This window comes from Gadus macrocephalus, chromosome 16 (genome assembly GCF_031168955.1).
Source record: "Gadus macrocephalus chromosome 16, ASM3116895v1".
Classification (NCBI taxonomy): Eukaryota; Metazoa; Chordata; class Actinopteri; order Gadiformes; family Gadidae; genus Gadus; species Gadus macrocephalus.
The window spans coordinates 27,566,836-27,579,080 of record NC_082397.1 but is presented as its reverse complement, the minus strand read 5'-3'; the positions used below and the strand labels follow the sequence as shown (position 1 = coordinate 27,579,080).

The window sequence follows — 12,245 nt, the reverse complement described above, 5'->3', positions numbered from 1 at the left end:
AATGAAGAACATGCAGAAACCGTTTTGAGGCCAATTGACCAGCTCAAAAAGGTTGAACTGAAAAATACAGCCTCCCCCAAAGTTGATAAAGCAAAGCCAAAAGAGCTGGAATCATTTCCAATTGAAAAGAAACCAAGTGGTGAAAAGCTAAAGAGGATCACAAAAACAGTTTCCCCAAAAGAATCAGTTGAGGCTGTGGCTCTCAAAACAGTTCCCAGGAAACCCACCCCAGAAGAGGAGAAGGCTGGAGAAGCAGTGAAACCCAGCAAAGGGAAGGTCCCCATGTTCAAGGAGGTTTCTCCTGGATCCGTGCAGCTTAGGAAGGTCCCTACTCAGCTGGAGGAGGTGGTGTTTGAAGAGGAATGCGAGGGCCAGCCAGAAGAGGGGGAGGAAGAAGAGGAGGAGGTCTGGGGCTGGGAGCTGGTTCCCAGTGAAAGCTCAACCTCAGAAGACAGGCTAGCTGAAGGGGAAGATGCTGTAGAAGCTCCAGGTGTTACCAGGAGAGGTGAGGTGGTGACAAAACCAGACCACTTGGTGACCACTGACAACCTGCTCCTCATCGCCTGAATAACTTCAGCCCATTCCCTCATTAATGCCTTCATCTGCATATGTTGACATCATCACCTCTTATGTCTGATTGAAAGTATGCCATCTTCGTTGTTGATGTTGAGCATTGTATTGCCATCCTGATTGGTCAACCATTATGTCACATCTGTCTGTGTCTTGTTTTGTGTTTTATCCATCAGACTCCTAATCTCAACCGCAACTGTTAAAACCATGATCATTATCACATCATGCTGTGTGAATTATCTTTTTCATCAAAAATAATTTCCATCCATATGCTCCCTTTATTTGAAATGTCATTTCTAACTCATAGGCAAAACTATTGCTTTGTTTCCTGGTATATAACTTAGACATATCAGTACACATGAACTAATAATTCCAACTTTCCAATTTTCAACAGACGGACAACCTGCTGAGGAAGCAGGAAGAGGAAGAGGGAGGGGCCTGAAACGTAAGAATGAGGAGTTAACCATATAAAACATATTATTTATAACTATATGTTGACATCAAGTTTTAAGGTAACACGCATCTTAATAATCAATCAAAGCATCAATAGCTAAAGTATCAGAAGATGACTTTGCGAAACCGGGTCGTTGAGAGGCCATGATAGTTAAATACTAATATTTTCGATTTGACAAATCAACTGTATTTCAGCCAAGCAGACCCCATCTCCTGGTGATGGAGGCCGAGGTAGGGGCCTGAAGCCGGGGGGAAAGGGCCCGTCCCCACCAGATGAGCCCTTCGCAGGATTCAAACTCAAAGCTGTTCCTCTGAAGTTCATCAAAAAGCTTCAGAACATTGTGTTGACAGAGGCAGAGTCTATTGGCTCAGCTGCTGTATTTGAGTGTGAAGTTTCCCCCTCTACTGCCATTACTACTTGGATGAAGGATGGAAGCAACCTCCGTGAGAGCCCCAAACACAAATTCACCTCAGATGGCAAAGACCGCAAGCTGAACATTATTGATGTCCAGCTGTCTGATACTGGTGAATATACGTGCGTGGCCAAGAATGCCGGAAAGGAAATATCATGCACAGCCAAGCTCATTGTTGAAGGTATTATACTACATACACTTCAATCACAACATCTCAAGGCAGAATATTTTCATTGCTAATTTATGCTATTCTCTTCTGACAGAGCTGCCAGTGAAATGGATCAAGGAGCTGGATGAGGAGACCTCACCCCTTAAAGGTCAGCCCCTGTACATGACCTGTGAGCTGAACAAAGAGAGGGACGTGGTCTGGAAGAGGAGTGGAAAAATCCTCAAGTTGAAGACTGGCAAAATCTCCATCAATGTCATTGGTCTGGGGCACGCTGTGACCGTTCAGAACACCACTGAAGAGGATGCCGGCCTTTACACTTGTGAGGTGGCCAATCAACCAGATGTCATGACTTCAACCAACGTTAAAGTGATTGGTGAGTAATGTTAAACTTACCTTCATGAATTGAGTTTTATTTATCATACCTTGAGCTTTGATTTTGTTCCAGGAACAAGTCTTTGTCTGATTTGTTCATGGTATTTAACAGAAATCATCAAGGACTGGCTGGTGAAGCCTCTGAGAGACCAGCATGTGAAGCCCAAGGCAGCTGCCACATTTAAATGTGAGCTGTTTAAGGAGACTCCTAACTGGAAGTGGCTTAAAGGAGAGACTGAGATAACGCCTTCTGATAAGATCGAGATTAAGAAGGATGGAAAGGCGCTGACGCTGACTATTAAGAACTGCCAGCCCGAAGATGTATCCGATTACACTATGGAGGTGGAGGGACGGGTCTACAGCGCCAAACTCACATTAGGAGGTTGATCCATCAATCCAGTTATCTGTCTCTCTGTCGGCCTATCCATCTATTTATCTACCTATATCTCTCTATCTATCTATCTATCTATCTATATATTTATCTTTGTATCCCTTAGATCTATCTATCTATCTATCTATCTATCTATCTATCTATCTATCTATCTATCTATCTATCTATCTATCTATCTATCTATCTATCTATCTATCTGTCTGTCTGTCTGTCTGTCTGTCTGTCTGTCTGTCTGTCTGTCTGTCTGTCTGTCTGTCTGTCTGTCTGTCTGTCTGTCTGTCTGTCTGTCTGTCTGTCTATAATTCTACTTATCTATATATCCTATCTATCCATTCGTCTGTCTGTCTGTCCATCAACTAATAGAGGGTATGTTTCAGAACGTGAAGCTGAGATCCTGAAGCCTCTGTCAAGCATGGAGGTGGTGGAGAAGGACGACGTGACTTTTGAGACTGAGATCTCAGAGGAAGATGTTCCCGGGGAATGGAAGCTGAAGGGAGTGGTCCTGACCAGATCACCGGTACCTACCATCTAACAGCTAGCATCTACCTACAATCTAACAGCTAGCATCTACCTACCATCTAACAGCTAGCATATACCTTCCATCTAACAGCTAGCATCTACCTACCATCTAACAGCTAGCATCTACCTACCATCAAACAGCTAGCATCTACCTACTATCCAAAGCTAGCTTCTATCTACCATCTAACAGCTAGCATATACCGGGAGCGTGTCTATGTTCCCCGGGTCCTATGTTCCGCGGGTCCTATGTTCCCCTCTTTGTATGAGACTGGGGAACATAGGACCCTTTTTTAAAAAAGGGTCCTATTTTCCCCGCTTTTCCCAAAAAGGGTCCTATGTTCCCCGATATGTATGTGACCGGGGAACATAGGACCCTTTTTCAAAAAAAGGGTTCTATGTTCCCGGTCTGTTCATTTTTCTCACCATTACTGCCAAATTCCGGCCGAGATAACTACCATTTCATGTCTTTACCTTTTGTGGAAGAGGGAGAGACGTCGGAGAACCTGACGCAGTCTATTCATACGCTGGTAAACAAACCCCGAGAAGCCCAATGCCTACGAGAGCTCCACGTGCTACGGCCATCCGGAGGCGCACAGAGCTTTTGGCCGTGATATTATTATACAATTATATTATATTATATTATATACTATTATGTAAAGAGCTCCGGGAGTCGCAAACGGCAACAATCACTTTCTCCCCCAATGCTGCAGTTCACCCCGGACTGCACTGCACAGAGTTGGCCGGTTGAACGCTGATTGGCTGTTACGTTACACATGTCACTCAGTGGCCACGCTGTTGAACGCCGATTGGCTGTCATCACGCGAATGTCGCGTCAAAGTTTAAATATTTTTGAAGATTGATAGATTGCGGGGAACATAGGACCCTTTTCCCAGAAAAGGGTCCTATGTTCCCCGCTTTTCCCAAAAAGGGTCCTATGCTCCCCGGTATGTATGGCTGCAGGGGAACATAGGACCCTTTTTGGAAAAAACGGGGAACATAGGACCTTTTTTATAAACCTGGGGCCGTATTCACAAAGGATCTTAGGGCTAAAAGTAGGTCCTAACTGGCGAATTTAGGAGTAACTCCTAAAAATAATGGGCGTGTCACTCTTAAATTTAGGACTCCGAACTTTTTTCACTAAGAGCAATTCACAAAGTATTTTAAGACTAAAAGTAGCACCTAAGTCTAGGAGAGCTTAAAAGTCCTCAAGAGGACTCCTAACTCAGTAAGACCTATTCACGAAGAATCTTAAAATGCCTGCGAGACGAAATGTTAGGGTATTCAACTTATTGTGGAGTTAATGCGCGATGCAATAACATCCCCGACTAACAGGAATAATCCGATTAGTCCCGAAATAAAATGTTATAAAAATTATAAATTATAAAAAATAAAATATAACTTATAAAAAATAAAAATAATTGCGCCATCAAAAGACGAGGACGTGTTCGTCAATAGGAAGAAAGTGCATTCCATCAACACGCAGGTTGTTTTTGATGCAAATTGATGCAAAATTGTAACATAGCCTACTGGATGTTGTTGCAAAGTGGCCTGGATCTTCAGCTACCCATGATTCGCGCATTTTAATGGTGAGCGGTCTGAGGCAGCTTTTTGAGATGTACCAGTTGGGTGTCACTTGCTGGGTGACAGTGACTATCCATGCAAGACGTGGCTCTAGACACCCGTCCCTACCTCAATCCACAACCGGGAGCACAGTTAAAGTGTAACATGTAAGTGATTACGCAGATTACGCTTAGTCCTATGCGTAAAACACATCGTATTGGCTCTTTGCGAGCACACAAACATACACGAAATGTTGTGGAGAGAGGAATTGGGCAGATGAAACGTCGGTTTCATGTCCTCCACGGCGAAATACGCCTCACCCCAGAGAGGGCAAGCACAGTAATCACTGTATGTGCCATTCTACACAACCTCTGCAAGCGGAGGAACATTCCACAGCCAGACGATGATGATGATGATGATGATGATGATGATGATGGCGATCAACATTACAAGGAATTTGGCCGTGTGGAACCGAGTGGACAGGCATTTAGGGATCACTTTGAAAACACATTTTAGGTAAACACCTTGGCACAAATCAGTCAACACTTGGGTAGTTCGTAACATTTATTTTATTTTAGATTTTACGTATTTTTATTGTTTGCTTTCTCTCTCTCTTGAACGTGCAGGCTACAACGTCATTATCGTGGTCTGCACAAAATTGTCATCATGCGTGTATTCTGCTAACTGCACTATAACTACTTAATAGGAATTCATTTCTAGCCTAGGCTATTTCCTTGTTTTTCGGTGATTCAGTGGGCTCGTCTGAACAACCAATCACCGAACTGACCGCTTCTAAACTCGTGCACGAGAATTGACGTAATCCATAGCAACGGCGCGTCACTCTTAGTTCACTCTTTGTGATTTATCCTTAGTAAGAGTAGGTCTCAGCGGCTTTGTGAATAACATTTAAGAAAAAACTCCTACGTAAAATGTTTTAGTGCGAGTTAGGAGCACTCCTAGCGGTAAGATAAAATGCTTTGTGAATACGGCCCCTGAACTGCAGCCTCATTCACATGGTCAAAATGTCTATTGATAAGCACAACCAGAAAACTCAAAGCACACATTTCTCAAGTGAAGTAAGGGCTTTCTTCAAAGCATATACCTGAAAGATCTTTGAAATTCTGGGATATTAAACATTTGTAGTCAAGGACAATAAAGGAAGAAATATAAATATGACAGAGTTAATTATGAAGGAAAAATGGTTAATGAAGAAGTCCCCCTTAATGCCATAGGCCTACTGTGTCTTTGCAGTCCGAATCTTTGAAACTAATGAGCCGGAATGTTGATTGCCTGATGAATTTCAGGTGCTGTTCAATGTTGTGTTTCTTTAATTCAGCTTGTTCATAATGCTCTAATCAGGATTCAAACTCTCAACCTATGGATCACCAGTACACGGCATTATCCCGCTGAGCCACTGACATTCCTAAACTGCATGAAGCCTCATACAAAACGTGAAAATGTCGATTGATAAGCACACAACAACAGCAAACATTTCACAAGAGAATTAAGGGCTTTCTTAAAGGAGTACAGATCTGAAAATTTGCACTGTTAATGGTATCAACCTAATGATAGCCGTATGATAGTTACACAATAACAAAATGGTCATATAGGCAAAATGGGTTGAGACTGTGGACGTTTTCTATGAAATTGTGGGTAAGGTAAACATTTTTAGAGCAGAAGATCAGGGTTTTATAAATGTATCTGATTCTAGAGATTAATATCATGAAAGAATTTTTAGTCCAGGTCAATCTGGTGAGGAGAAATAAGCCTAAATCATGTTTTTTTTAAATTAGCGCCACCTTTGGGTGCAGTACCACAAATTTGGGTTTATGGGTAGTGGGGGTTGTTGGTAACAACCTGGACGTTTCAAGAGTTTTTGAATGACAGTTTAGGCTGCAGTATGACTTTTACAGAATTTGAGGAAAAAAAACGTTACAGAAACAATAGGGGACCAAGCAGCTTCGCTGCTCGGTCAACTTTATATCCATCTCTCTGTCTGCCTCTCCATACATTATCTATTGTTTAGTGTCTTTTATACATCATACATCTATTATGTATCCTATCTCAGTACTTGTTAATGTATATCCACCTATCCCAGACGTGTGACATCCAAATGGACGGTGCCAAGCGCAGACTGATCCTGAAGAACGTCCAGATGGACCATTCCGGCGAGGTGACCTACACAGCGCTGAACGCCGTCACCAACGCCATGCTAACAGTCACCGGTAAGCCTTGCTCCTGGAAGGCAGTAACGCTCTGCTGTTATATTCCCCAATGAAATAAAGACTTGACGTTAGGTCTTTATTTCATGAAGTTCTACCAAAATTCAGCGTGGGAGGACTACAATATTCAGATTGACCATTCCTGAAGAAGATCCATTTTTCTGTGTACTGTTTGTTGTTGTACATGTTTAATGTATGTTGATGAAGTGGTGAGGTGTAATAGTGGGGTGCTAGTCAAGACAAGTCCAATCATCACAAAGTACAGTTGGTTCTTCTTGGACCGTCTGATTTTGTTTCATGTGCTACATGCTGTATCTAGTTGATGTGCCACAACAGAACAACCTTCAGTTAGACATTGGTTTAGTTTGCTGCACCTGTAAGGCTTCAGTGTAAGAAAAGAGTCTCCAAAGCGGAAATGCCTCAAGTGAAGCCAAGAAAGAACTGAGGCTGATCCTGATACCTGCTTGATACCAAGACCTCATGGACCTCCTCATGGCATATGTAATCACGTCGTCAAGCCATCCAATGCAGAACCCGGTCGGCACAGGTTTAAGACTGTGAGGGGGAGGATCCTGTTGGATAGAAAGCCTGCTAGGAGAGTAGTTGAAGTGGAACTTGAGACAAAACCTGCGTAAACCCTTCACCCAAGACCCTACAGCAAACCCTCAACCAGAGTTAACCCCTCACCCAAGACCCTACTACGGACCCTGAACAAGAGTAAACCCCTCAAACAAGACCCTACTGCGGACCCTAAACCAGAGTAAACCTCTCACCCAAGACCCTACTGCGGACCCTAAACAAGAATGCAACACCTCCACCATGCCAACAAGACTGGGGACAGCTGAAGGGTCCATTGGCACTGGGGCGGTGTAAGACCAGGTTTTAACACCAAAATGCAGACTTACTGAAACAATGTCCACAGCACTGGTGTGGTATGAAGTACCCTAACAGCGTTCTTCATCAACTGGATACTGACTGTAGCATACTGTTGTCTGGGTGTTGTCTTTTTGTTGTCTTGGCGTTGTCTTGGTGTTGTCTTGGTGTTGCCTTGGTGCAGTCTGATGTCTTGAAGTTTGTTGTAATTCTTACCTGCTGTTCATACCTCCCAGAAATCGAAATGGCCTTTGTCGTCCCGCTGGAAGATGTTTCTGTGCATGAAAAGAAACAGGCTAAGTTTGAATGCGTCATCACAAAGGACGTGTCAAAGGTTATGTGGTACAAAAGGTCCGACATCATCACCCCAGACCAAAAGTATGACATAATTGATGATGGGAAGAAACACATGCTGATCATAAACAGCTGTGAGTTTGATGATGAGGACGAATACACGATAGAAGTGTTGGGGATAACCTCAACGGCGAAGCTAACAGTGGAGGGTAAGGGACAAAACACCACCATGTTTCCTGGAGCTGCTTCTCTTCCATGGTGAACTGACTGCTATGAATATGCCCTACTAATACGTTGTAGGTATACGACTAACATGCATCACGCCAATCAAGGACCAAACGGTGAAGGAGGGCCAGACTGCTCGCTTTGAGCTGGAGCTCTCGCATGAGAACGTCCCAGTCACATGGTTCAGGAACGATATGAAGATCCACCCCAGCAGAACGGTGCTCACGCACGTGGACAGAAAGAAACACGTTCTAGAAATGAAGGAAGTGACGCTAGATGACACGTGCCAGATTAAAGTAGAAGCCAATGGAATTCCCTCAATGGCCAATCTAACAGTCATAGGTAATAAGACCTCCATCTTTCCTTTCAGTTCCTGCCCTCATCCTAAATCACCTCCAACAGTCTGTCATTCAAGTATTTGTTGACTGTGAAGTCTTGTTTGTGTGCCGTCGTGATTTTGTTTCTCTATTCTGTTTTATTGGTGCTCTTGATTTGTGTTGTTTGTGTATGTGTGGATTGGGCTGTATATTGACACACATTCAGAATAACGAGTGTTGGGCCATTTCAGAGGGAGACGCATACTTCACGGTTAAGCTTCAGGATTACACGGCGTTGGAGAAAGACTCTGTGGTACTGCAGTGTGAACTGAGCAAGGAGGTGGAGGTCATGTGGTACCACAATGAGAAGGAGCTCAAGGGCTCTAAGAAGGTGTCCATCAGAGCCGAGGGCAAGCGGAGAAGCCTGAGCATCAAGAGGGTGGAAGACCAAGACAAAGGGCAGTACATGTGTGACTGTGGAACTGACAAGACGCTTGCTTCACTAAACATTGAAGGTAAAGGAAAGGATGGATTCAACCCCGCAGCCTCTGATTGGCTTGTCTATGTTTTTTTCTGAGATCTCTGGACATCTTTTATAACTCTCTTCAATTGCTAATAACTCCTAACACTACAAGCACTACAAGACTTCTAACTCGTACATGGTATAAACGCTAAAAGACTGCTAACTCTGACATGGTAGAAACAATACAAGACTTCTTACTCTGACATGGTAGAAACACCACAAAACTTCTAACTCTGACATGGTAGAAACACTACAAGACTTCTAACACTCCTAGCTGATAATAGTAAAATAGATCCTGTAGCCCTCAAGATGGCCTTATCTGTAGTGGATGTCCATTCACATGTTGAGTTGGATGTCTTCATTCTGTCCATGCCAGCTCGCCACATCAAGGTGGTGCGACCTCTGTATGGGGTGGAGGTGTTTGATGGGGAGACGGCTCGTTTTGAGGTGGAGATCTCGGAGGATGACGTCCACGGCCAGTGGAAACTAAACGGAGAAATCCTCAGTCCCTCTTCTGTATGTCTTTTCTTCATCTATGTGTTCATTTTCATGTGCTTCAATGCACATTCACTTGAACATTCAAAAAGTTTCCTTTCAAATAGACATCTGAAAACCATTCTCAGGCATTTAAACATTTGATCAAATAATGACTGTGTTTTTATTGCGTGCGATTTTATTTGGATGAAAGTGGATTGAGTACAGCCTTCTGTGAATCAATTCTGTGAACTTGTCCTGGACTATCTGCAGGATGTTGAGATAGTGGAAGATGGAGCCAAGCACACTCTGATCTTGTACAACTGTAAGGTGCCCCTGACAGGAGAGTTGTCGTACAGCGCTGCTGATGCTAAGTGCTCTGCTAACCTGAAAGTGAAGGGTGAGCGTTCACAGTACTTAATCTGTGCACTCTTACAAACAGGCATGATATGTGCTGACTCTTTCATACTTAATTTGGCTTCAAACTTTAAATATCACAAAAAGTTTAATGCTTTCCAATATAACATTAGGGTAAACATGGTATTGAAAGGTAAAAGCAGTTTTGTGTTGTTTGTGATTTTATATTAATATTGTGTAGAAAGCGAGGTGTCATCTCTTCCATGTCGTAAGACACAGGCTATAAACCAGGTCTACACCACCTGGTTTTAATCAACTGGTGACAAACCAGTGCTCTCCATGATCTGGTTGATGTTAACACAGTTTCTCTGAATTAACAGAAATCCCAGTGTCGTTCATGACGCCACTAAGCGATGTTCATGTGTATGAAAAAGAAGAAGCCAGATTTGAGCTGGAAGTGTCCAGGGAGCCAAAAAGCTTCCGCTGGATGAAAGGACCACAGGAGTTGTCAAGTGATGAGCGATATGAGCTGGGGGTGGAGGGGACGAGACACACACTGCTGGTGAAATCAGCCAAATACGAAGACGAAGGAAAATACATATTTGAGGCTGAAGACAAGAGAACTTCTGGCAAGCTGATAATCCAAGGTAACAACATTAACCTTGATCAGCAATATGATTCATTATGAAATCAAATTAAAAGAGTATGATTAATTAGGATAACCCTCTTTATTTTGTGTTGGGCAGGAATCCGTCTGGAGTTTGTTAAGCCCATCAAAGACGTTACTGTGAAGGAACGAGAGACTGCAGAATTCAGCGTGGAGCTTTCTCATGACGACATCTCTGTTATATGGCACAAGAACGATGTCCGTCTGCACCCCAGCAAGTTGGTCCACATGTTGGACCAGGGCAAGACCCACATCCTGGCATTCAAGGAAGTGACCATCGATGACACCTCCCTGATCAGGGTGGAGGCCATGGGCAAGTGCTCCGAGGCTATGCTCACCGTCATTGGTAAGTGATACTTATCAATCCACACATACACATGCATATGCACTAAATCTGCTGCACATACTGATATTAGAGAAAAAACATACTAATATACAAAGATGGTGAACTCAATATTTACATTTGGTGTGTATGTTGTAATTTGTTTCAGAGGGAGACTTGTACTTCACCACCATGCTGCAGAACTACACAGCTGTGGAGAAGGATGAAGTTTCTCTGGTCTGTGAACTCAGCAAGTCTTTAGCAGAGGTCCAATGGTTCAAGGATGGTAAAGAAATCATTCCCTCAAAGAATATTGTTACCCAAACTGATGGCAAGAAGCGTTTGCTGACCATAAAGAAGGCATCAAAAGCTGACATTGGAGAATACTCCTGTCACTGCGGTACGGACAAGACGACCGCCAGTCTGAACATCGAAGGTAAACTCTCCAGAGGATATAGGATATCATACTTCCCGTGTAGACCACGCCTCCATCCTTCCAAACTCCACCCCCTCCTCCATCTGGCTATCCTCCACATCCACCCGACCATCCTCCATCAGGCTGCTGTCTGTGTTCATTGTTGGTTCCTACTTGCTTTCTTGCGTCTTTGTGTCCACAGGTGTTTAGTCTTTGTGTCAACAGCTGTTGTGTTTTTGTGTCGTTGTCTCCACAGGTGTTATGTCTTGTTTCCACAGCTGTTTTGTCTTTGTCTCCACAGGTGTGTCTTTGTTTCCACAGCTGTCTTGTCTTTGTCTCCACAGGTGTTGTGTCTTTATGTCCACAGCTGATTTGCATTTGTTTCCACAGGTGTTGTGTTTTGTTTATATTTCTTTGTATTTGGTGATAAGGGACATTATCACTAAAGAGGACATTTATATCATCTTCCGATCTAGTTTTTAAATGCTTTATGAGGAGTATAAATTACGTATATATATGAATATATAGATTTATTTGTATACATAGTTATAGTTTATAAATCACAAATCTTGTCAATTTATAATGTCATCATAAGGTTTGATATGGTTTTAAAGGCTGTATAGTTTGGTGATTGTCAGTTTGCTCAGCTTCATGGTGGTATCATTATCATCATCCTCACCTTGTATGTGCTCCTGATCACTGCATCTGGTAAGTGTGTAACTGGTCTCCACTGGTTTGTGCTCACCTTCCCAGTTAGAATGTTTCCAGGGTCCGGGGAGAAGCAGGTGTGGCCCTCTGGTTAACTCATGTTCTTTGGCCTTCTGCAGAGCGGGACATCAAGGTGGTTCGTCCGCTGTACAGCGTGGAGGTCACGGAGCTGGAGACGGCTAAGTTTGAGACGGAGATCTCTGAGGGGGATCTTCACGGGAACTGGAAGCTGAAGGGAGAAGCTCTTCTCCAGTCTTCAGTAAGACTTAACGCTGCCTGAGACAGGAGCTTTGTGGCCCTAGAGTCATTATGATATTATGAATAATAAAAGTACACGAAAAGGGCAATTTAAAAATAACCACAGCTAGTGATTCAGATTCCCTTACGTTACAGAAGCATCT

The 12,245-nt window shown here is 43.3% G+C and overlaps 1 protein-coding gene across 35 annotated transcripts in view; it reads left to right on the top strand.

Annotated features, from left to right (window-relative positions):
- ttn.2 (titin, tandem duplicate 2) overlaps positions 1-12,245 on the top strand; it is a 212,423-nt gene that overhangs the window by 90,279 nt on the left and 109,899 nt on the right. For 33 of the 35 annotated variants that reach the window (XM_060074563.1, XM_060074557.1, XM_060074583.1 and 30 more), the window contains 15 exons: positions 965-1,015; positions 1,219-1,617; positions 1,700-1,978; positions 2,090-2,359; positions 2,746-2,885; positions 6,546-6,672; positions 7,779-8,045; positions 8,137-8,403; positions 8,630-8,893; positions 9,278-9,417; positions 9,649-9,775; positions 10,113-10,379; positions 10,479-10,745; positions 10,891-11,157; positions 11,964-12,103. In XM_060074563.1, coding sequence (XP_059930546.1) covers positions 965-1,015; positions 1,219-1,617; positions 1,700-1,978; positions 2,090-2,359; positions 2,746-2,885; positions 6,546-6,672; positions 7,779-8,045; positions 8,137-8,403; positions 8,630-8,893; positions 9,278-9,417; positions 9,649-9,775; positions 10,113-10,379; positions 10,479-10,745; positions 10,891-11,157; positions 11,964-12,103 — 3,272 coding nt within the window. The remainder of the gene's footprint in view (positions 1-964; positions 1,016-1,218; positions 1,618-1,699; positions 1,979-2,089; positions 2,360-2,745; positions 2,886-6,545; positions 6,673-7,778; positions 8,046-8,136; positions 8,404-8,629; positions 8,894-9,277; positions 9,418-9,648; positions 9,776-10,112; positions 10,380-10,478; positions 10,746-10,890; positions 11,158-11,963; positions 12,104-12,245) is intronic. The other 2 variants (XM_060074561.1, XM_060074573.1) reach the window with 2 other exon arrangements.